Genomic DNA, 27,298 nt, shown 5'->3' on the forward strand with positions numbered 1-27,298 from the left:
GTGTCACCCGCATGAGCACTTGGTAGCTGTTACCTTGTACACTGGGGTCCAGCTGTTCTAGGCTCTGTGCTAGAGTAATGCAAATATGGGGTTACAGGTTTTGTCTTAAGAATCTGAAATACTATATAAGATAAATTTATAATGCCACCTGTGAATTTAGAATTAATACCTAAATCACATTCTATATCCCTCTTTTTGAAACAGAAAATGTTGGCCATGGAAGAAGCTTTGAATTGGGTGAAATACACAGGCGATGTAGCAATTCTACATAAATTAGGAGCAGTTGACAATTGTTGGCCTATGTTAAGTATTTTCTTTACTGAATGTAAGTATAAATGCTTTAAATTGTTACTTGACCAGTTTTTAAAAGTATTATTTGGGGAAATGGAATGTGTAGTTGTGATTTCTTATTTATCTTAGGGTTTTAAAAAGTGTTTTTCTCTGAGTAAGAGAAAAGCCTGCATAAAAGAACTTTAACTTTGTAGTGAGTTTTATTCTGTATTTCCTATCTTAATGGTTTATCTGACATTATATATTTAAAAATTTTACCTAATAGATGTCCTAAGTTATTACATATAAAACCCCAAAGAAAGAGACCACACCTGGGGCGTCATGTATTTCTCAAGGGAAATGAGTAATAGAGCAAAGATTATAGTTTTCATTTCCCTGATGAATCTATTATTCTTCTGTATGATGAAACTGCTTATGTATATATTTCACTTTGTGGAATACTTTTCCCTAAAGCATTTGAATGTTAGCAGTGTTTTTATAGTATAGTTGTAGGAATCTTGAAGCGGAATATTTGGCTCCTCAGTAGATGTTGATAAGAATTTGCCATTTCCAGTGCGAAGGCAAATTTTGCACTACTGATCTCATTATTAGAAATCGAGCTTACACACGAAGACAGGCTCTTCTGATGGGTTTTCTAGACACTGGACTATACTGAGGTGGGTCTCCCTGTTCTCAAAACCTTTACTGTAATTACAGGCTAGGTTTAATGGTAGAAGCAGAGGAGCAGCGTCATGTATTAGGCACGCACGTGGACTCACCTTTGACCCATCTCTGTTCGCTCCTGTGTCATATCCCTGCAAGACAGCAGTTGTTATCCCTATTTTAGAAATGAACAAACTAATAAAGGTTAAGTGACATTTCTGCAGTCTAGTAAGTAGTAGTAGAAGCTAGATGAGAAGTCAAGTCTCTTCGATCATAGAGGCCAGATTTTCATTTTATAATCTTATTCTGTCCCTTAGTGTTGTTTTTACTTTATTTGGTGAGTTCATAAATGCTTCTTTGAATCTTAAGTTTTAGGTGCTCCTTTTTCCATTGAAATAAATGTGTTTGTCTAGAGGTATAATACATTTTTGTTGCAATAAAATTATCATTTACCACTTCAGAAAAATCTTTATTGTATAGTCAGGTTAAAATACAGAAAATGAGGTCTGGTAAATTTTGATGATTATTTGCAGCATTTTAATTAGTTTATTAAATTTATGTAAGAGTAGTTTTTCAAATAGACCCATTTGAACATTTTATTCACGGAGTCAAATGTTGAATTAGGACATTTAAATTCTTTATTTGTTATATTAAATACTGTGTAGAAAGTTATTTCACAGGATTTTTTTTTCAGGCATTTTTATTGAACTGTGTGCCAGGGAACCATAGGTGCTCAAATATATTTGTTGAATTGACGTGAGTAATTATGAAGGCCATTGGGAGCATATTACGATGGAGCACTTGCTGTAACTGCAATTAGGACGAGTGTAGTAATACACAGGCGCTTTTTCAGTGCTCCAGATTAGATCCATAGCAAGCAATGAATCGAACGTTATCAGTTATTTATTTTCAAATATATTATTTGATACATGTAAAAGATGATAAGGAACATGTTATTTAGAAAGTATAGTAAAATAATGAACTTTATGGACTCACCTAACCTAAGAATTAGAACATTAACAATAATGTTTTTTTTAAAACAAATGTTCTCTTACTCTCTCCTAAAAATAAAATATAGACAAGTATCACATAACTAAAGTTGTGACAGAAAACTGCAATATTCTTGAAGAATTTAAAAGACAAAATTGTGCAGAATGTTTAGAGGTGAGAATAAATATTTACTTGTAAGTATATTTTAAGATTTGCTTGTTAGAGCTTTTATTAACATTCTGAAATTTCAATACAACTGCTATTCGACAAGATATAAGGAACTACCATAAGATTCAACAACATGTTTGAGGGAAATTTTATTAAATTTTTATTGAAATATTTTTATTTTGGAGGGGGAAAACAACATCTTGATCAGAATTTTCTAATGTTACAGACTTTAAAAGAGTTAATCAAAAATTGAAATTTGATTTTTTAAATTAAAAGGCATTTAATTAGTTGAATAAGTACAGTTTTCTTTGGTAAGGGCTTTATTGAGATGTAATTCACATGCCATACGATGGACTCATTTATACGAATTTGCCATACAATGGACTCCTTTAGACGAATTTAACTAAAATTTTTAAAACAGACTAAGAAAGTAATGTTCTGTTGAATTCTCTAAAGCCATTGATGTGATCCAATTTATTTTAATGTGTTTATTTTGAATATTTGAGTGTTTGAAATGAAGTTTTAGTTCTATTTGGAGGATTTTCTTTTGATTTCATTCTTGCTCACTTTGTTGCCTCTTTATTTTGGCAATTAATCTACTCAGTATCACCTATATGTGTTACTGATTTATGTATTGCTTTGTAAGCACTCAGGTTTATTGAACAATGTCACATTTTCTAACCTAAAATTAGAGTTTTACCTCGCACCTGTTTTCCCCTCCATACGGCAGGCTTATTGCCGAGGGCTGTGTAAGTGGTCCTGCCGAGTGCTGGGCACAGAGGGGTTGGTTGGCAGCAGTTACTTACAATGTGATGGCTTTGTTTACTTTTTAATATTCTTTTAACAAAGCTACTGTTGAGTCATTAGAGACAGGTTTCTTTAACTATACATACCAAAATATTGAGTATTGCATTCTCATTTTCTGTATAAATAATTCCCCAGGTTATTTCTGATATCAAAGATAAAACCCAGGCCCATTTTTCTTAGGTATAGGGGTTCTTGATTGTCTTTGCAGTTAATTGATGGGTCTTCTTTCACCTTGGTTTCCCAGCAAGGAGAAATAATGAAAATAAAAGGAAATGAAGAGTTTTCCAAAGAAAGATTTGATGTAGCTATTATCTATTACAGCAGAGCCATTGAATATAGGTAAGAGATAAACAAAACAATGAAATCTTTTTTATGTGGCAGATTGAGTTAGAATGCTAGTCAGGTAAAAAAAAAGATGAGGAATTGGAGAATATCTTTAACTTGCTATGCAGAATAGAGTTTCTCACCCATAGGCATTAGAGCATTTGAGATGGTCTGAGTCTATGAACTCAATCAAATAGTAAAACTCAAGCAAGTCAGGCAAAATTATGAATTTGGTTCTGCCTGCCTTCGTTTTCTTTCAAGCTGTCTATACAGACTTTTGTTCTTTCTTGTTTTCATTTTGCACTGAACCAATTACTTTCAAATTATTAACTGATAGTTACTAATACATAAGAATGTCACCCATTCAGGGATTTTTGCTTTCTAAGAAGGAACTTATAAACGACAATAGTTGGAATTATTGAGAGAACCTAAGCGTCCTCTCTCCCTCGCCTGTTATTTGCCCGGCTGCTGGAATTTGGTAGCATTTCTGCCGTCCCTCGCGTAGCTTCTGGAACATCTCAGCGGGGAGCCCTAACGCTGCGGCAGCCGTGGGAGGTGCGCTGTGGAAGGCTCCTCTCTTTCGTGCCTCCCAGTCTCCGCGGGGACGAGTTAGTACAGGGAAAGTGGCTGCCTGGAGGGCTGCCGCTCGGTTCTCCGGAGGAGGGGGCGGAGGAAAAGGGCAGCAGGGCCCCCACCCCTGGTCAGGAGGAGGGCGGAATTTGCAGCGAAGCTGCGATGCAACCTTTAGAGTCTGCAGGCTGCCTTTGAGTTCTCTGTCCGAGCGGCACAGTCCTGACTTGCACGCGTGATCCTGCCCTCTGCAGTTAACGCACGCTTGTAGTTCTGGCTTTTTAATATGTCTCCTTTCATCCTCACAACAGCTCTACTAGGTAGGCAAAAATAGTGGAGATCTTCCTAGTGGATACAGGGAGGTTGAAGGTGATTTGAACAGCTACTCAGGTAGAAAGTGAGGGGGCCAGGGCTGAGCCGGTTAGGGCTCCAAGTCCCGAGTTCTTTCTGCCCTGCTGCACAGGTGTAAAGTTTCTGAAAAATTTTTCATGCCTTATGTTTTCTGTATGATTTTTATTTGCTTCATGTATAATTTGTTTTACTGACTAAACATTATTTCTTTTAAAGTCCTGAAAATCACCTTTTTTACGGTAACCGAGCTCTTTGTTTTCTTCGCACTAGACAGTTCAGGTAAGTTGTTGACGTACCCCAGTCACTGACTGTTATGCTATGTACCCTTGGTGGAGGAATATTTGTTGTGCAGGTATGCTTCAGTAGTTTTTTTTTCCAGAAGTAGTTAAATGGTTTAAAAAGAGCTCAGGAAGCTCTGTGTAGTAATGGCAGTGAAAGCTGTAGCTATTCTGATTGTGTGGATAACATGTTATGCATTATTTTAAGTACTTTACATATGCTACTTAATTATCACAACACCCTTAATAGATAGCGAATGTTATTCTGCACATTTATATTTTGACAAACTCATACCATTAGTAAGGAGTGATGTCGAGATTTGAACACAAATTTTACCTGATGAAGTCAAAGTGTGTTTATAGCACCTATGATATATTACCTTCTTTTGCTCTATTAATTAGTTCTATAGTTCTGGAAGAAGAATTTTTGTTGTGTTTGTTTTCTCCATCCTTGGATGAAATAATTAAGTAAATGTCTTTCATAAGTGAAAAAAGAAGTTTAATGGTTTAACTATGGAAGTAAAATCATAATTCATTCTTAGTTCCTAATGTCGAACTGAGCTTTTATTATCTGAGAAAGATTGTTAACACTATACCATGGTTTTGTTTTCCCTCAGTTTAAAAACCTTAGAACATAAATTACAGGCATTGATATTGAACAGAGTAGGTTGTTCTATTCAGTTATGTCCTGCCTTACTGTAAGGTTAGGCTGGCTTCAAGAATACGTCCACTCAGTAGAAGAGTATTAAAAACAAAACAAACGGAAAAACCAGGTTAGAGCCTGGGATCCTCATAATAAATAGGTATAAGTTCCTGCTTAGTTATTAATTATAATCAATATTGATTATAAACTTTAATGGTTAGTAATGATTAATACCCTTTCAACAGTGAGGTCAAAATAAAAAAAAATTGACAAGTTACCTAATTCTCGCCATGAAGAAAAAGGACACCAGTTATTTAGATGAAACTGTTTTTCTGGTGTGTGCTTCTGGGAGAAATTTTTTACATGGTTTACAAGTGATACAAATTGAGAGATAGAGAGTAGAGAAGAACCTCAGCAATATCCTGTTCATTTAAAAACAAACAAACAAACAAAAGAAACCTCCCTGAAAGTGCTCTCTGCACAATTTCTGTGAGGTTTTCTCGTGAAAGCAGTCAGTGCTGGTTGCATTTCAGTGAAACTGCTTATGTTGAGATGTGAGAGGGTGGGAGTGGGGAAGATAATATATGCCATGTTTGTAGCTTTTACCAATAACATTTATTATGTTTTTCTTTTATCATAAACTGAAAATATTCTCAAGGTAGAAAATTTGGAATATACAGGAGTTTAAAAAGAAAATAATCACCAGTAACCCTCCCACCTTGGAGACTATCACTGTGTTAGTTATGCAGCTTGGAGAGGGCTAAGCCGTGGCTGGATGAGCGAGGCTACCTCATTGGAGCAGGGGGTGGGGGGCCCTGGACGCAGTCTCCACTGTTCTAACAGGGAATGAGCTGTAAAGGTCTTTAAGCTATTGCCTCTGGTTAGGTGCGGAATTGCAGATTCCTGTGCTGTTTGAAGGTGAACCTGTATGCTTTCAACATGAGCAAATTGGCAGCTTGGCTAGCTTCTTGGGAAAATTGAGGCGCCTGATCTGAAACCTTGAGTGGGCAGAAGGTCACTCACTCTGCATAGGGGAGGCCCAAGAGTTGAGACACAGGCCAGGGTGTTCTGCCCTCTTCGGTGAGTGTTGAATGCTAGACACTCAGGGGGAGCCTCCTCAGACCCCACTGCAAAGGGGGTCCATCAAAGTAAAAGTACAGAAGCCAGGTGTCCTGGTGAGGTCAAGGCCAAGAGCAGGGTTGTGCATCCACGGTTGTGCATCCATCCTTGTGCCTCCTTCCTGATGGTCTAGCTTGTGGTTCTGCACCACTGAGGTTTTCACTAGAAGCAGGTCCGTATTTTCTTCTTAGGCAATAACCAATGTGTATTGGATGCCTCTTTAATGTCAGAATATGTAATGTCACACTGGTTTTTCTGGTGTTTCCCACCTTCTCGCGCATTGTTCACATGGCTTGCTCAGTAATGTAGTCATAATGTTTTCTGAATCCACAGTACGTAGAACTGCTGATCAAGAGAGTAGGCAATGTGACTTCAGAAAAGAACATGTTGCCAGAAGTGCCATTGACATAGAAGGACACGTGTCCTTTAGCTGAGTTAACCAAGGTTGAGATGTTTTGAAGCTCTCACATCTGAGGGTTGGTAGATCTGTCATGGGAATCTGGCTGAGCTCTGGGGACAGGTGGGGTTGTTTTGAGCACTTTACACATATTAATTCACAAAACCCTGACAACCCTGTGAGAGGTGGGTGCTCCTGTCTCTTTGTAAGTGAGGGGCCTGGAGAGGTTGATCAAGTGTCCTTGGACACTAGGCAGCCAGAATTTGACCCCAGGTGGCCTGGACTTAGTCTTTGTTAATTACCATAGGAAGGTGGTGATAGAATCTAAAGGAAGTGTAAAAGGTGGAAAAAAAAATGATTCATAAATAATAGTTCATAAATAATGATTATCCTTATAGGACACGCAGGTTAAAAACCTGCGTTCTCTTTTTCATACTCATCAGATTGGCAAAAATTTAAAAAACTCATTATACCAAATGTTTGAGAGGATGTGGAACAAAGGGAGCTCACTGTCGGCTGGAGGAAGTGCACCGTGGGGCCGTCGCGGTGGAGAGCAGCGTGGCAAGGCGAAGACCTGCGTCCTCTGCAGCCCCCGCCGGACTCAGACCTGTATCCAAGGAGAGCTGTGCACGGTGTCACTACAGCACTGCTTGTAAGAGTAAAGAATGGAAACAACCTAAATGTCCATCAGTAGGGGAATGGTTACATCAGTTATGGTATATGGTATATTCATACAATGGAATCCTATGCGGTTGTTAAAATGAATGCAGTGTTGAGTGAAAATGCACAAGTTGCAGAATGATTTCTGTGGTCTGATGCCACATGATATCATATATACATAATATTTACATAAACATACAATGTTTAAAAATATGCAAATTGATAAGCATCTTTATAATTAGTATGTATTTAAAATGCATAGGCACTCTAAACACCAAGGGAATGGCTGCCTCGGGAGGAGGGGACCGGGGTTGGAGACGGAGGAGTAGCACACTGTGTGTGTCACCTGTAGTGGGCCTCTCCCGAAAGGTCTGAAGCAAACATGGCAAAATGTTAAGATCTTGCAGAGCTGGTACATGGGTGTTCATCATGTTAATGTTAATCTCTGAACTTCTATGTGTGCTTGAAATATTTGACAAAAAGAACACAGTGTAATTAAAAGTGCACATGGTAAGATGAAAAAAGAAAAACAAAAACAGTGATCACTGAACATCAAGGATGAAACAAGAGAAAAATAACCTCAAAAGGAGAGACATACAAGGAAGACCAACGACGGGGAGCCGGAGGAGAAGGATGTGCGGGGAGAATGCTTCATTCGGAAATAGTCAGAGTGGTGGTGGCGGTTTTAAATGCCAGATAGTCGCACAGCCTGTAAACCAGACCAGCTTATGGTGGATGTAGGTGAGGCTGGGGAGCCAGTCGGAACCCTTATCACTCCTCCATGTCTGCAGGCCACTTGGGAATGTGGGGAATGGGGTTGCAGTGAAGGCGGGGCGGGTGGAAATACGCTGTCTCCTGTCACAGCCTGTCCCTACCGAATCCTGCAGCCTGAGGGGTGAGTGCCATGTATCTTAGAACCTGTGGCTTGTCTTCTGGAAGTTCACTTTTCAAATACAGTTTGGTAGTTAGAGGCCATTTTAGAATGGTAGATGTGACTGAAGTAATTCAAAATTTTCAGTTTACAGGAAAATCTAGAAAAAGGAATTAGGCACATTTGTAACTTCCATAGTTATAACAGTTATGCAAAGTATAAGATTAGGCTTTGCCTAGTTAGTGTTTAATTCATTCTTGGAATCAGATGTAGAAAAACCAAATTCTTTTTTGGGAATATGATAAACTGTAAGTGGAGAAAGGGACAGCTTAGTCTTGGATGTTTTTAAATTTGAATTAGAAAAATTATGGAGTTTTTAAACGATATTTATTTTGACCTTTTCATATTTAATTACCCATCATATAATACTCCCTTCTATTAGATCCCAACTTGTGATTGATAGCAGGCAGAGAGAGTTTAAATGACAATCTCTCTCCCTGCAAGTGTATCTGTTGGATAATTCCTGATAAATTTCTTCTACTTGGATGAAAGAGCATCTACAATTTTAATTCCAGAAACTAACTTTTGATTTAAAAATTATTCAGCCAATTGTATTGGCAGTGACTGATCATTATTAACATCTGAATCCTGTTTTTGTTGTGGTGTGAGAGCTAGAACCTTGGGGAGTAGTACTGCTATTTCTTTGTTGGTCTGGTCAGTCCCTGAAAGCAATAGTTAGTGGGGAAAGACCATAAGCCTTGTATGGCTTGCAGAGTTCCTGCATACTTACATATCATGGTTTGAGAGAGTCAGTAGCATTTCTTTGCCCTCCCAAGTCCAGAATCAGGAGATGGAAGCTGAAGACAGGCACATGGTGATCCAGTCTCCCCTCCGCTGCTCAGACAGTTGCTGGAGACCTGGGCCTGAAGTCTGGTAGCCCGAGGACTTCTTACTCACCCGTGGCTGCAGACACAAGTGGGCCGCAGGGACCCTCGTGAACTTCGAAGTGTGGAGGAAGAGGGAATCTGGTGTTAGGTCGGTGTTTAAGATGAGATCCCAAAGTGAGAAAAAGAGGAGGCTAAGCCACCTGTGATTAGTGCCTCTCCCCGCAGAATATAACCTCCCGCGAAAAGTTAGGGATGGCGGGGAGGAGAGAGATTAATTTAGCAAATCCACACGGAAGCTTGAGGAATGGGAAATAAGTTACCTACTAATATTTTAGGGCAAAAAATATTGTTTATGAGGAAATAGGTGCTGGGGCTTGAGAAAACACCGTCCCAGGAAACAGAGTGAATTGATCCGTTCTAGAGCTCTGTTTCTGACCTGTGTTCAGAGCGCTCACCACTAGGCCACATAGCCTTGGGAGTTTTCCCATGTTCCCGGATGTCACTGCCCTGCAGGTCCCAGGCTGCAGTGCTGCTCACACCATGCAAGGTGGCCCGCCCACTCTGCTTTAGCAGTAGAATGGAGCCATATGCTAATCGGTGTGAGAATATGTTAGTGTTAATATACATTCTATATTAAATACTGGGATATTTATATGTGCTAATTACAAAAATTAGTATATATGATATAGCATACATATTACAATAAGTCTAAACTAGTATAATAAGCATTCAATAGATATTACTGGGGTTCTGTTTATGGACAGGTCAGAAATGAGCAAAAGCAGTTACAGGCAGCGGGCCGGCAGCGTCACGGCCTGGGGAGGGGGTTAGTAGTGCGCATGTGGCCTCGGTACAGAGGAGGGCCTTGCAGGCTGCCTGAAAGCGATCAGCTTTGAGGAGAAGAGGATTTTAAACCGAGAGGGGACGGCACGGTGAGTGCCGCGAAGAGGTCAGCCTAGCCGCAGTAGGAGAGGGTGTGCGCGGGTTGGGGGGGGGGGACGCCCTGGGGAGGCATTCGGTAGGTCGGAGGCTGCTGCGGCCCTCCAGGCCAGAGAGGGTGGTGGCTCGGCGGGCAGTGTCAGTGGGAATGCAGAAATGGAAGGATCTAAAATATTTTGGAGGTTAAATCAACAAGTTGCTTATGGTCTGATACTTGGATCCCTTTGGAGGTTCTGTCTCCTGCAGCCTCACGGGCTCTAGGCCTCTCCCTGACACGGGGCCCCTAGGAGGGAAGAGCTTGACTTCACTCTTGGACATGGTTCGCTGAAGTGCCGTCCAAGTGGGGATGTGGTGCAGGGAGCGAGTTGCGTGGCTCTGGCCTCCCCGGAGAGCTGTGGACAGGAGGACGCAGGCTGGGGGCAAGTCGCCTAGGGGAAGCTGTAGACAGCGGGGGATGCTCACGGAAGGGGTCGTCAGCCTTCCTGGCGCACTGCAGTCGCTTGGGTATTGGAGAAAAACACCCTGCCCCCAGATGCTGATGTAGTTATTGGAGGCGGGGCATCCAGCGGCCCCCAGACCGTGCTGACGTGAAGCCAGGGGTGGGACCCACTGGGCGAGAGCGCAAGCTGAGACTAGGGGAGGGGCGAGGGCTGCGCAGTTCGGGAAGGATGAGCCCGCCCGGGAGACACTTCAGGGGCGGCTGCAGGGCTATCAGCACAGCTCAGTGCGGCCTCGTGGCGGGAGGAGAGGCCCGCGGTGCCCGCCGCTGCTGAGAAGCCGAATGGACTTCGGATTTAGTGAAGGGGACGTGATTCAGGTACCGCAGTGGGGCCGTGCTAGAGGGAAGCTTGGAACGAAGCTGGGTTGGCGCAGGTTGGGAAATGAGAGAAAGGACGTGGAGGCCGCTAGCATAGGCAGCTGTTAAAGGTGTTTGGAGAGAGCGAGGCAGTGAGGGGCAGAAAAGGTGTGCTATTGCAGCAGCAGCAGTCCCCAACCTTTTTGGCACCAGGGACGGGGTTTCGTGGAATACGAGCGTGGGCTGCGGGTGGGGGGTGGGCAGCGAGGAGGCGGAGCTTAGGTGCGCTTCTTGCTCGCCTGCGGTCGTAGGATGAGGGGGAGGTGCAGGGTGGAGCTCGGGTCCGCTTCGCCCGCTGCCCGGGTCCTAACATAGGCCGCAGACTGGTACCCGTGCGCGGCACTGTTCCCGACAGTCTGGGGACCGATACCAGTGCGTGGCGCCGTCCCCGACAGGCCGCGGACCGGTACCGTTTGTGACACTGTCCCCAAAAGGCCGCGGACCAGTACCCGTGCGCGGCACCGTTTCCGAAAGGCCGCGGACCGATACCCGTGCGCGGCACCGCTTCCGAAAGGCCGCGGACCGGTACCCGTGCGCGGCACCGTTTCCGAAAGGCCGCGGACCGGTACCCGTGCGCGGCACCGTTTCCGAAAGGCCGCGGACCGGTACCCGTGCGCGGCACCGTTTCCGAAAGGCCGCGACCGGTGCGCGGCACCGTTTCCGAAAGGCCGCGGACCGGTACCCGTGCGCGGCACCGTTTCCGAAAGGCCGCGGACCGGTACCCGTGCGCGGCACCGTTTCCGAAAGGCCGCGGACTGGTACCCATTTGCGGTGCCGTTTCCGACAGGCTGTGGACGGGTATCCGTTCGCGGCAGGGCTCCCAGCAGACCGCGGCTCAGTATTAGGATGTTTCGGCTACAAAGAACAGAAGATGGATTGAACTGGTTTAAATGATGACGAAAACGGACCTTATTCTAGAGGTCCAGAAGACGGCAGCTGACAGTGTCGTCGAAGACGTAGGTGTTTTTCCAGTCTGCTGCAGTGACCCAGGCCTCCGGCTGCCATCTCTGTATGTCAGGATGCTGCTGCTGTTCACGCATCAAACTGCGTATATACAGCCTTCAGCAGAAATATGGCTTTGTTGCAATCTTCAAAAAAAAAAACAAAACACCGCATACTGAAAATACAAATTCATAAGTGTATAGGTTGAATTTTTGGAAGACAACTGCCACCAGCATCCAGATCACATCTGCAGCCCCTCCCCCCGCCCCCGCCCCGCAAGCTACTACCCACCTCCTCCCCCAGGATGACTACAATGACTGCCAGCACCATCGGTGATTTTCGCCTGTTTTTGTGCAATAGAAACAGTCGTACAGGGTGTGCTATTTTACTTTTGGCTTTCAGCATTGTTTTTGAGATCCATGTTGTATATAAAGTTATATAAAGTGTTCATCTATTGTATGAATATACCACGTTTTACCCATTCTCTTGTTGATGGGCATTTGGGTAGTGTCGTTATGAACGTACATAATCGCTTCTGTTGAGTATGTAATCAGGGACAGGCTGTGCTTATATAATTCAGCTTTAGCACGTAATTCCCAACGCGTTTGTATCATTTTACACTCCTGCCAGCAGCACGTGAGTCAGTTCCACATCTCCGTTAACACTTATTTTTTGTTACGTCATTTAGCCTTTCTGGTGGGTATGTAATGAGGTAGTGCTGTGATTTTAACTTGCATTTCCTTAAGTTGATGAGTAATATTTAAGGTGAACATCTTTTCATTTGCTAATTGACTACTTGGATTTTCTCTTATTGTTAAGGGCCTGTTAGGATTTTGAGTTGAATGTCTTTATTGTTTTTTTTTAAATTTTGGATATGAGTCATTACTAAATATGAATTGCAAATGTCTTCTTACACTCTGGTTTGCCTTTGTACTCTTGGTGTTTTCACGAACAGGTTACTGATTTTAATAATAGTACAGTTTGCCAATTGTTTCCTTTATGGTTGGCATTTTTTGTTTCTAATCTCTGCCAGCTCAAATGTCACCAAAATGATGTGTTTTTCTAAAATCTTGATTGTTTAACTTTAGTATTTAGATCTGTAGTCCATCTGGAGGTGGTTTCTGTATTTAGTGTGAAGCGGGGTTCAAGATTCATGTGAATGTCTAGTTGATAAAGCCCCATTTGAGAGTACGTTTTCTCTGTGCACTGCATAGTTACCTTTGTCGTGTAGATCAGGGGACTATAGGTAAAGATTTGTTTCTGATTTCTGAATCCTATTGTTGGTCAGCTCATTTATCTTTAGACAGCTTTTTCTTGTTTAAAACCATGTATTTAGCCTTTTGCTGCGTATTGTTATATTGTATAAATTACCTAGTTTTGGTCTTGTAATCTCTTTTTAACCAGGATGAGTCCCCTCAGGTTTCATTGGCTAGCACTAGGTCACATGACTACCCTGTAAGCCAATCAGTGCAAAGGAGAGTGGCTGTTGCCGTGGCTGGATTAAACTACTTAGGAATTATCTCTGAATCTTGTAGTCAGGTAGACACAACAAAAAGCTAGTAATCAGGTAGTGCGGGGGAATAGTTGTTGGGTAGGCTACCAACAGTGTTTTCTTATGGTTAAAGGTACATTTATTTTTGTTTTTTAAAGATGAGAGAAATCTGAGCATATTAAAAGATGATGGGAGGCTGTACAACGGTATGGATGTACCTGATACCACTTGAACTATCCATTTAAAATGGTTGAAATGGTAAATTGTGTGTCATGTGAAGTCACCATAATATGGAGTGGATTCTTTTTTTAAACTCTGAAATGTAGATTATATTCATTTAGAAGCATCGGAACAGATTCTTGAGAGGGGATTGTTAATATACAGGGGAGAGAAGGGAGAATTGATACTGTGAGAGCAGAGGACCCACATGGCAGGGTGGAGAAGCTGGCCACATGCGGAGGAGGAGGAACACCTTTACTGTTTGTTGCAGTAAAGGCAGGGCTCCTTCCGGGTTTGTCCTCGGTAGCAGGACATGTAGAGTTTTCTTTGATGTCTTCAGTTTAGTCTTCGAATGGGAGTGTAGGTCATCTGCTGCTTGAAGGGAGTTTATTGGAAGCTTGAGGACAGGACACCAGATCTGTCCTGAAAATGAGAAGACCATCTCAATCTTAGGAAATGATTCGATATAGTGCGATGGCCGAACAGCGTTGCAGGCCCCTCAGGCTGTGATAGTCACGGGTAACAGTGCTCCCTGCCCGCCCCCCCCCCCCCACCCACGTGGTGTCGCTTTCTCCAGCAACACTTCGCTGCCTAGATACAGGCATGGAGAAAGTAGAAAGAAGCGCTGACCCAGAGGTGGGCCTTGGCCATCGAGCCAGATGTGAACATGAGGACAAAGGTGCATAAAGAATTACTAAGCGTGTGGCCATGAAACGGTGAACCAGGGACTCTCTGGCTGGCTGAAGAAGGAAGTAAAAGGGGAAAGCGGCTAAGTCAGTGCGTTGGGCACCCTGAGGAGGCAGCAGGAATAGTTGAACATGATGGAAAGAACGAGGTTAGACGGGAAAGTCGGGTGCCTAATTTAGTGGTTTTTGAAGTTGGAACAGTTTCAGGCGATAAGTTCTGAGGGCAGGAGGGGGCGGTGGTGAATGGCTGAGCTGGGTGGAGGAGGAGGTCTTAGGAGATAAGCCAGGAAACCTAGTGCTGGACAGTGTACAAGGACTGACTTAGTCCCTTCCTCGGCACAGGAAGAACAACATTGTTATCCCCATCTTAGGTGAGAAAGCAGGCCCTGAGAGGTGAATAACTTTCCAACAGCCCCAATGAGAGTTAGCGGTTGATTGGACTTCACTGTTTCATGTTCCAACTGTCACGCTCTGCCCGCTGTAGCGTGGAAGTGTTGTGTGAAAGATCTGGGAGTTAGATTTCTAGAGATTAGAAGTCTTGCTGACATGCAAAAAAATAGTGCAAAAAACTATACAACTAATAACAAGAAGTTGGGCAGAGGCTAAAATGTAGGTGGGATACATGCTGAGACCTGGAAACATGGAAACATGGAAACATGGAAAGCAGTTATTCCTGGGTAGTTGTGACCGTGACTCTGGGTGACTTTTCCCCTTGTTTTAGTTTTCTGTATTTTCCAAATTTCCTATAATGGATGTATATGGGTTTTTAAAAATTAAAAAAGTAGTTTGTAACTGGATTATATATGGAAAATTCAAAAAGTAAAAGAAATGCAGTGTCATTCCTTTATTAAAATAAAAACGTGAATATTTTACTTCTTATTTTTCTCTTTAGAAATGCTCTTGGTGATGGAAAGAGAGCCACTATTCTAAAGAACAACTGGACAAAGGTAGGTTTCTCTTATATTTTACCTTGGCAAATAATGCCATACAACTTGGTGAAAAATGTGTTCACAGGTTGTAGGTTCGTATGTAAAAATGCTGATAAAATACACAGGGTTCAAGAATGTGACAGGGACTCTTCGGTTCCGTAGGCAGAAAGGAGACGGAGCATAGCAGTGAGGCCACGTGTGTCTGAGGGGGACAGGTCACCCATAGGAATCTTGACTTTGAGGACACCTTACCCATAGAGATACCAACATGTGCACACTGCAGCTCGATTAAAGACCTGACAAACAAAACTTAAAGCTTAGAAGGAACTATAGGAGATGGCATTGTGCATAAATTCTTATACACAAATCAATGGAGAAACATACATTTGACTCTATCAAACTTAAAAAACTTCTGTATGTCAGAACACCCCATGGATGAAATCATCGTCTGGGAGGAGATAATTTATCTCATATATAACTATACAACTGATAGGATTTATATCCAGAATATGCAAAGAACTAAAATTAAAAACCCAGTAGAAATGGGCCAATAAACACGCATTTCACAGAAGACGAATTCTGAATGGGCAATAGAAATAAACTAAGCTCTGTTTCCCAGTAATTAAAGCTGTACAGAGGCAGAAAAATAATACCAGGAGAGCAGATTGGAGCGCCTCTAAACAGACCCACGTATACATGAATAAATAAAGCTACGTGATACCATTGGAGTTCTTCAGATTGGCACTAGTTAACAAGACGAATAGCCCTGCGTGTGGGTGACTGCACCAGCAGGCTCGCTTAATAAATCAGTGGGGCTGAGTTGGGAACAGCCACCTTGGAGAGCCCTACGATGTGCATACGCAGTAATTCCCTACTTCTAAGCGTGAGTGCCCCGCAGATGGTCTCGCCCATGTACAAATGGTGAGATGTGCAGGTTTGGTCATTGAGACACTGTTTTAATGGCACAGAGCTGCAAGTACCTAAATATTCATTAACAAAGCAGTGGATGAATGTGGTTTTTTCACTTGATCCAAGTCGTCACTATGACCTATCTGATCTGTCCTCTGCCTTAAACACCCGTTATTTCTCTGACTTCACTCCTACTACTCTTCCCCTTTCTCACTCCCTTATTGGCTCTGTGTTGGCCCGTTGGCCTTCTTACGGTTCCTTACACGTGCCAGGCTCACAGCCAGCTTGTACTTGCTCTTCCCCATGCCTGGAATGAGAACGCCTTTGCCCAGAGCTTGAGCCAGCTGCCCAGCTCCTCGCTCCCTTGCTTCCTTCCGTGGTTCACTGGAAGTCCTCTTAGTGAGATGTTCCCTGTCCCTTCCTAGACATTGCCTACCCTCCTTCCTGCTTTACCTTGTTTCTCTTAGCATTGAACATTATCAGACATACTACACAGACTGTTTACGGTGTGCTGTTTACAGGGCGCCTCCAATGCATTGTGGGCTCCAGGAAGACAGGCCTTTGTGTTTGGTTTGCTCTCGAATTCGGACTGTGTGGCAAGCTGCCTGGCACGTAGCAGGCACTCAGTAATAAATATTTGTTGATTTAGTGAATGAAGGAATTGACTATTAGGTTGTAGTTGAAATGAGGTAACTAGCTTATCAACATTTATAGATTTAAAAAAAGTGTTGCATATACAAAGGAGTAAAAGCATAATATAGGCTAGAAAAATACTTACCAACTCATGGTGGTATTTGCTTCTGGGCAGTGATAGACAGTAAGATTAGAGGTTTGAGTACAAAGGCAAGTTCAGCCATATTTGTATAGTTTTATTTCTTTCATAAAAGAACCTGAAGCAAATATAACAAAATGTTAACAGAGAATTCTGGCTATTAGTTGTAGTACTCTCTATATTTTTTATTTTTCTAAATTATAAAAATATCTAAATTTCTATTTTAAGTAGAGCTTCATTAAGGCACAGAAAGATACATGTTTCAGACTTCATTCCTGGCCTTTCATAATTTGCTTTTTAACCAGAGTATGTAGAATCATAGAATTTTAGAATCCCCAAATTATGATTCAGGTATTCTAGGAGTGTAAAATTTGGAGAGTGTAAAATTCCCCAGGTGGACTTCTGCATCTAGATTTTGGAGTCACTTTATAAATACCTTATTTTTCAGATGAAAAAATTAAATGTCAGAAAGCTAAAGTGACTTTTGCAAGGTGTCCTTATAAGTAAAAGACAAAACTGGATTAAGGGTGATCAGTTTGCTGCTATTTTTATTATGAGTCATTGTGCTTGAAACAGTCTTTGCTGATCACTGAACCTGCCATTTGGCAGCTGCCCTGTAAATATTTCTAGAAAGAATGGATGATTGAATTTTTAATACTGAAACCCAGACAATGATACCAGTTTCCCAGAGATACCTTTTGCTGTTTCAGTATAGTATCAACTTAGAAAATGATATTTGCCCTGGCCAGTGTGGCTCGGTTGGTTGGAGCATCGTCCCATAAACTGAAAGGTCACAGGTTCAATGCTTGGTCAGGGCACTTGCCTGGGTTGCGGGTTTGGTCCCAGTCAGGGTGTGTACTGGAGACAACCGATCGATGTTCCTCTCTCACATCAGTGTTTCTTTCCCTCTCCCTTTCTCTCTCTTCTTGTCCCTAAAATCAATGAGCATGTCCTTGGGTGAGGATTAAAAAAAAAAAAGTACTATAATTTTTTGAATTACTTTGAGTACTTTATTTAGAATGTTTATCAAACAAAATACTCTTCTTTTTAAGGCTTTGTTTTTTTAGAGCAGTTTTAGATTCACAGCAAAATTAAGAAGAAGGAAGATACAGAGATTTCCCATTAACTCCCCTCTCTCCTACACACATTCTCACCCCCGACAGAGTGGGACATTTGTGGAAATGGATGGACCTACATGAACACATCACAGTGACCCAAAGTCCACAGTTTATCTGCGGATTAGGGAATGTGCTGCCTAAGTGTTGTGCATTCTGTGGTTTGGACAAATTTGTATTGGCATGTATCCACCATTATGGTTCATACAGTCTTTTCACTGCCCTAGAAATCCTCTGATCTCTGCCTCTCCGTCCTTCCCCCACAAACCCCTGGCAACCATTGATCTTTTTACTCTCTTTCTAGTTTCGCTTTTTCTAGAAAATCATGGAGCTGGAATCATACATTATGTAGCCTTTTCAGATTGGCTTCTTTCACTTAGTGATATGCATTTAAATTTCTTCCATGTCTTCTCGTGACTTCATAGCTATTTCCTTTTAATGCTGAATAATATTCCATTGTCTGGATTTACTACAGTTTATTTACCCACTCACCTGTGAAGGACATCTTGGTGGCTTCCAAGTTTTGGCAGTCACGAATAAAGCTGCTCTAAGCATCCATGTGCAGGCTCTGTGTGGATATAAGTTTTCAGCTCCTGTGGGTAAATACCAAGGAATGTGATTGCTGGATCATGTGATAACACTGTGTTTTTTCTAAGAAACTGCCAAAATATCTTCCAGAGTGGCCGTACCTTTTTGCCTTCCCACAACAGTGAATGAGAGTTGTTGCCCCACATCCTCCTCCGTGTTTGGTGGTATCTGTGTCCTGGTTTTGGCCCTTCTGCTAGGGGTGCAGTGGTATCTCTGTTGTTTTAATTTGCATTTCCCTGATGACATACGATGTGAGGCACCTTTTCACATGCTCGTTTGTCACCATGTATCTTGTTTGACGGGATCTCTGTTAAGGTCGTTGGCCCAGTTTTAATTTAGTTGTTTGTGTTCTTTTTGTTGAGTTTTAAGAGTTCTGTATATATTTTGGGTAACAGTCCTTTATCAGCTATGCCTTTTGCAAATATTTTCTCCTGTATTGTGGCTTGTCTTTTCATGTTTTTGACATTGTCTTTCATAGAGCAGCAGCAGTTTTTTATTTTAATCAGGTCCACCTTGTCACCTATTTCTTTTGTGGATCACGCCTTTGGTGTTGCATCTAAAAAGTCATCACCATACCTAAGGTCAGCTAGACTTTCCCCTATGTTATCATGTAGGAATTTTATGGGTTTGCATTTTCCATTTAGGCCTGTGATCCATTTTGCGTTCATTTTTCTGGACGGTATAAAGTCTGGATTTATTTATTTATTTATTTATTTGCATGTAGATGTCTGTTTGTTCCAGCATCATTTGCTGAAAAGACTCTCATTCTTCCATTGTATTGCCTTTGCTCCTTTGTCAAAGATAAGTTGACTGTATTTATGTCGTTTACTCTTTTAATTGGGATGTTTTGTGCTGATTGCAAAAATACCTCTGTAGCTTAAAAATATTGGGTTGGCTAAAAAGTTCATTTGGTTTTTACCAGAAGATGGCTGTAGTAGAGCTTAGTTGTCTTTAACTTCATTTGAAACAATGTTGTTAGATTGCATTGTGACAGCTGTCATATCAATGTACTTTAAAAAAAAAAATCAAAATGGGTGAATTTTTGGGTATCCATTTTAGTGTTGAAGATGGAAGAAAATACACAACATTTTTGGCATATTATGCTTTATTATTTCAAGAAAGGTAAAAATGCAACTGAAGTGCAAAAAAAGATTTGTGCAGTGTATAGAGAAGGTGCTGTGACTGATCAAATGTGTCCAAAGTGGTTTGCGAAGTTTCATGCTGGAGATTTCTTGCTAGATGTTGCTCCATGGTCGTGTAGACCAGTTGAAGTTGATAGCAGTTAAATCGAGACATTAGATGAGAACAATCAGTATTCTACCATGCAGAAGATAGCAGACATACTCAAAATATCCAAAATCAATGAAGTTACTGGTGGGAATTAAAAATGTGTCATTTATTTTACGGAAAAAACCATATGGACTTTTTGTCCAACCCAACACAACTTTTAGTAAGTACTCAAAAAGTTCAGTAACTATATATTTATTTAGGTCATTTGTCACTTGATTTTCCCGGAAGGGAATGCTCATTGAAGGATGAGTTTAAATTCAAAAGCAAAAGTACACTGTCCAAGGTGCAGTCTTTACCTTTATAAGAATCCTTTTACTTTAGAATTACTTTGAGCCTGAGTTTACTGAATCATGTCTACAGGACATCGGCCTATACAGGAAGGTACTCTGTCGATTTCTGTATGAGATCGGACCATTTTTCCCCCCTTTTTTCTAGTTAGAGAAGACTGGTACATTGTAGACTCTCCTAAACATGCTTTCAGGCTTTGGAGGGTGAGTAACTGTATGGTAGAGAGTAAGAATTTTATGGTAGAGCCAACAGGTATTTGTTGACATTTCTGTGTGCATTACCTTTTGATGTTGTTATTTAGAATACAAACCAATAGTTTCACAAATGTTCTCAAGGACCTTTTAATTTTTAGGGGTATATTTGGACTCTCTTGTGAGAGACAAAGCCTAACTCAGCTTTGGCTTAAGTAGAAAAGAGGATTGATTTATTGGTTCATGCAATTTGAAAATTCTAGGGGTTAGCTTCAGGCATGGTTGGATCCAGATCTGTACATGCTTTTCCATGTGTTTCTTAGCTGTGTTTCCCTGTTAGCTTCACTTTCAATCTTTTTCTGTTTCATTTTACCTCGGTTCTACTGCTGTGTGTCCTCAAGTTCTGCAATGTCTAATCTGTGTTTCCACCCAATGTATTTTTCATCTTAAATGTTAGAACTTTTATCTCTAGAATTTCAATTTGGGTATTTCTTCCGTATTGCATGTCTTTACTTATATGTTCAATCTTTCTTTTAGATTCTTTAACGTATGGAATATCTTTGTAATGACTGTTTTAATGTGCTTGTCTACTAATTCTATCATCATTGTCATTTCTGGGTTGTTTCAGTTGATTCATTTTTCTCCTCATTATAGATCTAGATCACATTTTCCTTTTTTTGCATACCTAGTAAGTTTTGATTGGATGCCAGACATTGTGATTTTGCCGGATATTTTTGTATTTCTGTAAATAGTTTTCAGCTGTCTTTTGGGATGCAGTAGTTTCTTGGAAACTGTTTACTCTTTTCGAGTCTTGTTTTAATCTTTGCTAGGTGGGACCCTAGTGGTCCCTTTTGGTCTAGGGCCATGTTTTCTCCATGTCTGAAGCAAAGCTTCTGAGTCCTCTGCTTGATACTCCGTGAATTATGGCGTTTTCCGTCCTGGTGGGGGGCAGGAAGTATTCCGGGTCCTGAGTGGCTGCTGGCTGTTATTTCCTCTTAGCTTTTCAGGTGCTCTCTCCCTGGCAGGGGTAGTTGGCCCACATGCCGTGCCGGTTGGTCCGCAGCCAGACACGAGGGGGGCCCTGTGGCCATCTGGAGTTCTCTGAGCAGCCCTCCCCTCTCTGCTCCTTGGGCCTGTGGACATGGGCTGCGTGGCTTTCCTGCACTCCTGGCTCCGTCTCCTTAACTGAGGCCGCGCTCTCTGCCCGGGTTCCTCCCCCCTGGGCCGAGGCTTGGAGACCCCACGGAGCAGGCTGCAGCGAGTGTGAGTGCGGGGCTTCCTCCGTGTGTTGCCCGTCTCCCTGCTGTTGCTTGACAGCCAGTGTCTTGCAACTCTTTGTTTCATATATGCTGCTCATACATGGTGCTTGTCCTTGAGGCGAGAGGGTAAATCCAGTCCCTGTTCTGCCATCTGGAGCAGAAATGGGAGAGGGTGGGCTCTCCTGGCTTCATTTTGAAAAGACTTACCACGTCGTGGGAGAACCAAAGTGGCTTCCTCAATGACTGTTAATTCTAGTAGAAAGAGAACATCTTCGGCATCTATATCGTGTGCCCGAGGCCTGCCTCAGACTCTCCTTCTTGAGCCATGTGCCCCCGGAGGATCCAGCACTGTGACCGGGGAAGTGGGCGTTTCCTGCGTCACAGCTCTGCCTGTGCTCCACCTTCATCGTGGGGGTGGAGCATGAGGTTGACAGTCCTGTCATTATGCTGTGGAGAAGGGACGTGGTGGCACTGGGGGGGGGGGGGTGGTTGCTGGGCAGATGAACAATAGAGAACTGTTATGTATGTGATAGAGAATGAGATAGTGTCAAAGAAGACCAAGACTTTCTGTTGTAATGGGGTTCGAAAAACCCTCTGAAATACAACTTTAGCAAAGAGATCTGAATAAACTTTCTCAACTGGCAGGAATTATAGTGGTTATTACAGAGGTTAGGGAAAAGGACTCAGTCAAGGATGGGTAAGGTAGAGGGAAATAGGAATGAGTTGTTTTTTTGTTTTTCTTTTTTACAAATTTAAGCAGGTATGGTTTATAATCTATTGTAATTTCCTGTGTTGTGATTTTTTTTTTTTTTAATGCAGTTATGTAAGCTTTCACGTTAACATATGCCTAGGAAATAAGATTTTGGTCTTTTATTGAAAAAAAGATTTTATTTATTAATTTTTGAGAGACAGGAAGGGAGGGAGAGAAACATCAATGTGTGAGAGAGAGAGATCGATCTGTTGCCTCTCGCATGCCCCCAACTGGGGGCCTGGCCTGCAACCCAGGCCTGCGCCCTGACCAGAAATCAAACCAGCGCCCTTTTGATTCTCAGGCCGGCACTCAGTCCGCTGAGCCACACCAGCCAGGGCAGAGTTTTGGTCTTACAGCATACCTGAGAGCTCTCTGTAATCTTCGTGTGCCTTTTAGGAAAAAGCAGAGTTGAACCAAATGCAGTCTGAACTGAATCTTTGATCTGGGCCTAACTCGTCTGGCTAAAAAAAAATTCTCCAGAACTCACAGGCTGGGTTGGTGCACCAGAGCAGGATTATACATGCACGGAGTCTGCACGAACAGAGGTCCTCGTGGTTGTTTCCAGCTTTTCTTAGTGGAAAGCTTATCTTTCCTAAAAAGGTCACTTATTCTGGGTTTCATATTTTCTCAGAGAATCAGGACGTTCTTGTAAAGTGAGTTGTGAAGAGGAAAGAGCTCTGGACCAGAAGACGTAAGATCAGGGCTCTGTGGTTTGCCTCCAAGGCAGGGACATCAGGCCCGCTCCCAGCCTCCTTTCACTTAGAGGTCACTTCTCAAGTGGAGACACTTGTCTAAAATGGGAATTTGGTTTGTGACTCACAAGCTGGAGGAGAGGGGGTTGAGTTAGCCCAGGTGTGGTGATGTTAGCTTTCTAGATTAAAATGTTCATGCATGACACACAAGATTTCTCAAAATGCGTAAAAGGGCCTGGCCAGCCAGGACTGTGGTTCTGGAGCAAAAACAAAAAAGAACAAAAACATCTCAATTAAAAAAAGAAAACTTCATTAAAACACAGAACTCGATCATTGAATTATGAGTATATCAGTGGTTTTTGGATCTTTTCTTTCTGAAAGACAAGAAGTATAGTTAGAGATAAAAGAATTAAAAGCTGATTAAGAGAACCCTGGCTAGGTAGATCAGTTGATTTAGGGCATTGTCCCAATATGCCAGGTTACGGGTTCGATCCCCAGTCAGGGCACATACAAGAATCAACCAAAGAATGAATAAAGAAGTAGAATAGCAAATCTCTCTCTCTCTCTCTCTCTCTCCCTCCCTCCTTCTCTACCTTTCTCTCTCTACCGCCTCCTTCCCTCTCTTTCTTTCTCTCTAAAAAAAAATTAAAAAAAAAAAAAGCCGACTGAGTGATGGATGGAAGATCTAGCCTCATTTACCTCTTATCTGTGCTACATAAACTGACTGCTCTTCCAGCTCTAAAACTGTTGATTTCCAAAGTGTAGGGAATGTAGTGACTTGAAGACTGTTGCTGCCTTGAGGTATTGTGAAAAAAAAAGTACGTTATTTATATGAATGATTTTTATACTTTATTTGGCATTAAAATTATTTCATTCCTTACTAGTAAATATATATAATGAAGGTTGAATTCTTTTCCTTTGGGGGGCATAAAAATCTCTCTTAAGCAAGAATACTGATCTCCAGTCAGTTGTTAAAAATTATGAATACTGTTCGTAACTATTCACTTAGGTCATTTAGGTAATTTTAAATCCTGAGAGGTATTAACACTTTATTTATATTTCATTGCTAGGGTTCTAATCTAACCTTTTGCGTAACTAATCAGATTTCAAGCGAAATATTTTTTCTTCTCTATTTCCTTTAACTTAAGCATATCTTTGAGAAAAATTAAATTTATCTCTTTGGAACAGGGTCATTATCGTTATTGTGCTGCTCTTTCTATGCTGGGGGAGTATGACTGGGCCCTGCAAGCAAACCTTAAAGCTCAAAAACTCTGTAGAAATGACCCTGAGGGAATCAAGGATCTAATTCAGCAGCACGTAAAGTTACAAAAACAGATAGAAGACCTGCAAGGTATTTCACCTCAGATTCTTTCGGTTTCCGTTAATTCCCTTTAAAACTCGAAGGTGGGTTTCTTGGATGAATGGCGGACCATGAATCAATTTTCAGACGATTTGTACTTTCTTTGTTGAGTTATCTTGGTCGAGTCCCTTAGGTTTTTCATTTCTATCTGTATAGAGTTATATCAGTGTTATGTTCCTTTAGGTCATTATAAATGATTTGTATTTTTATTTGAATATTCAGCAACGAATTTTTATATACTCTTGTGTAGAAAAATATGCCCTCTTGAAATCTGAAACTAAATCCTTTTTGAAACAAAATTGTTATAAAATTATTCCCTTTACTATGATAATTATTTCCTGAAGAAAAGCCCCTCCTTTAGAGTTGTTTGATGTTTTTGCACCAAGTTTGTGGCTGATTTTATGTATTTCTCAGGAATTAGCTCTGCAGGCTAGGAATTCTCTAATCCCTTATGCTACACTCTGCATAGGTCTTTCCTGTTTTTTCTCTTTTGGGAATTTAGTGTCTTATGAAGCTGAGTTGAGTGGTTCTCTTTCACTAGCAGATGTCATCCAACATGACATGATTGTAAGACTGTGAGCTCCTCGAAGACAGGTACCATGTCTGACTCACATTTACCATATTTTCCTGTGTAAAATGCACACCTTTTTGCACAAATTTTTGAGAGGAAATAAGGACGCTCATTATACATGGGTTGTACCTGAAATACCTTGTATCTGTTCTTGTGTTTTGTAATTACTTGTTATGTAAAATTTCTTGTACCAAAATATGTTAAAAAAATAAATGCTAAAATTTCTTTATAATACAAAAAAAAACAAGTATCTAAATATAAATAAAAAATTGAGATTGTTTTCCTGAAAGTTTGGGCCAAAAATGTGGGTGTGCAGTATACATGGCAAAATATAGCACATATTGCTGCATCTAGCCAGTGATCCTATCCAATGGGATGTCAGATAAGGCCTGTGTGATAGTTTGTTGACATGATCTTAAACCAAAAGCATCTCAAAATGTAAAATTGCTTAGGTTTACTTTTCAGTTCTCTGAATTTGCAAGTCTTTCAAACATATGCTTTTGTGTTGCCAATGCACTGATTGTTAAGTGTGTGTGTGATTGATTTTTATAGGCGGAACATCATCTAGGAATCCAATTAAAGCCTATTATGAAAGCAGGTGAGTTAATATCAGTTCGATCAGTAGCTTTTACTTGGAAGGGCTTTGCCCTTTGAGTTTAGAAATTGCTGTGTTTGCTGCTTTAGTAGCTAATAGCAACCATAGTAAAGTTGGGGGTGGCAGGTGGTTTTTAACGTGTCCCTCTGCAATGGCCTGTGAATGGCCAAATTCTTTTTGCTGACTGTTTTACTCAATCATTTGCATATGTATTATTGGAGATCAGTAGCCTGAGCCTGTGGGGAAAGGGGTGAAATGTTAATGGGATGCTACTGTGTTTGAAGGGGCCAGTTTTGGCCATTGGGGTCCTGGCAGCAGAGAGCAGGGGCACAGTCTGTGCCTTTTAACCCTTCACCTCTGCCCTGGAAACATCTGCCTCTGGACTCCCACTGCTTTTCAAAGGCTAAGACTCTTCGGGTTGGAAATGGGCAGCGCAGAGACGCAAGGGCGCCCGCAGTAAAGCGAGCAGCATCCAGGGCTCTGTGTTTGCCACTTGGCCCTTCAGTAAGACTCCCCACGTGCCTGAGGTAGTGAGGCTGCTAGATGTTAAAGGAGAGTCACTTATTTTCGTATTAGAAAACAGACTACATTTTTTGAGTTGTTTTTAATGGATTTTTAATACCAAATGTAAAATAAAATTTATGTATAAAGCCCACTCTCAGAGGAGGAGCCCCTTTTTAAAACAAGGTTATCTTGCTTTCAAGGAAAAAAGGCTGTCATTGCTGAAACCTGTTTCTTTGAAGGCTGACTTTTTAAAAATGCATAATAATCAATAGAAGTAAAAAGATTATTCCCTTGATCTCCACTCAGGGCCCACACGCCTAGCTTATCAGCACCTGCTTTTAGTACTTCACTTAACTTCGTGGAGACTGAAAAAGATTCCAGAAAAACCAACCACGAGATGGCAAGCGGCGGTGACGAAAATGCAAAGGTAAAAGCTCAGTTAGAAACTCAGAGTCAAATTATTTCCAGCAGAGCTGCTCTCATATTTTTACAGTAATATTTTGGTGATAATGGAAACTAAGTATTTTGTTAATGTGAACCTTTTTTTGGCCCATTGCTATCAAGAGAATGGTTTTTTAAAGATTTTAGTTATTTATTTTTAGAGAGAAGGGAAGGGAGGGAGAAAGAGAGGGAGAGAAACATCAGTCAGTTGCCCCTCACACGCCCCCGGCCGGGGACCTGGCCCACCACCCAGGCACGTGCCCTCACCAGGAACCGAGCCACGACCTCTGCAGAATGATGCCCACCCACTGCGCTGCGCCGGTCAGGGCGAAAATGAGTCTTTCTAGTAAATAATTGGGCTACTTTCTATAACTACATAAAAATAGTATTTCATTGTCACAGAATGTTTTTTGCCATCATACTATGCATATGCTTTTCAAACTGTTTTTTTCTAAATTTCATTTTACACGTGGATGGTTCTCTTTGTATGCCTTCCCTTCGCGTGTCTCTCAGTCAGTCATTTGGGAAGGAGTGACAGTGGGGTCTGGTGGCCAGATCACCCCGCCCCTTCCAATGCTTCCAGATTTTTCTTTTCCTCTCTTTTCTTTTTTGCCATCTACGTGGCTGCCCGGCACTGTGCCTGCCCGCCCACCCGGTCTGTGCCATGGTGGGCCTGGGAGACAGCCTGCCTCCATCTGCCCAAGGTGTTTCCTTAGCTTCGGTGGCTCCTGAGGGTGGCCTGAGCCCTTGGCTCGTTGCTGCGCTCAGCTGAACAGGGCCTGCTGGCCTCCCAGGGCACCGTGAGGCCCCTAGCCTGGCTCTGGGCTCCGTGTCCCAGAGGGCCTGCCCCTGAGTTTTGTTTGGAACTGCAGTGTACTCAGAACTCGGCATGTGTCACCGAGTCCACATTA

General features: G+C 41.9%; 1 protein-coding gene across 6 annotated transcripts in view; it reads left to right on the top strand.

The window, feature by feature from the left end:
* The window catches only part of TTC3 (tetratricopeptide repeat domain 3), a 108,291-nt gene that overhangs the window by 15,704 nt on the left and 65,289 nt on the right, over positions 1-27,298 (top strand). For 2 of the 6 annotated variants that reach the window (XM_054578254.1, XM_054578261.1), the window contains 8 exons: positions 205-325; positions 2,012-2,097; positions 3,143-3,237; positions 4,360-4,422; positions 15,025-15,079; positions 24,105-24,267; positions 25,400-25,445; positions 26,253-26,373. In XM_054578254.1, coding sequence (XP_054434229.1) covers positions 205-325; positions 2,012-2,097; positions 3,143-3,237; positions 4,360-4,422; positions 15,025-15,079; positions 24,105-24,267; positions 25,400-25,445; positions 26,253-26,373 — 750 coding nt within the window. Of the gene's footprint in view, positions 1-204; positions 326-2,011; positions 2,098-3,142; positions 3,238-4,359; positions 4,423-7,023; positions 7,233-10,570; positions 10,755-15,024; positions 15,080-24,104; positions 24,268-25,399; positions 25,446-26,252; positions 26,374-27,298 lie in introns of those variants that run through there. The other 4 variants (XM_054578274.1, XM_054578283.1, XM_054578267.1 and 1 more) reach the window with 3 other exon arrangements.

This window comes from Pteronotus mesoamericanus, unplaced genomic scaffold (assembly GCF_021234165.1).
Source record: "Pteronotus mesoamericanus isolate MK-2021 breed Mesoamerican mustached bat unplaced genomic scaffold, CSHL_Meso_final contig_116, whole genome shotgun sequence".
Taxonomy (NCBI): Eukaryota; Metazoa; Chordata; class Mammalia; order Chiroptera; family Mormoopidae; genus Pteronotus; species Pteronotus mesoamericanus.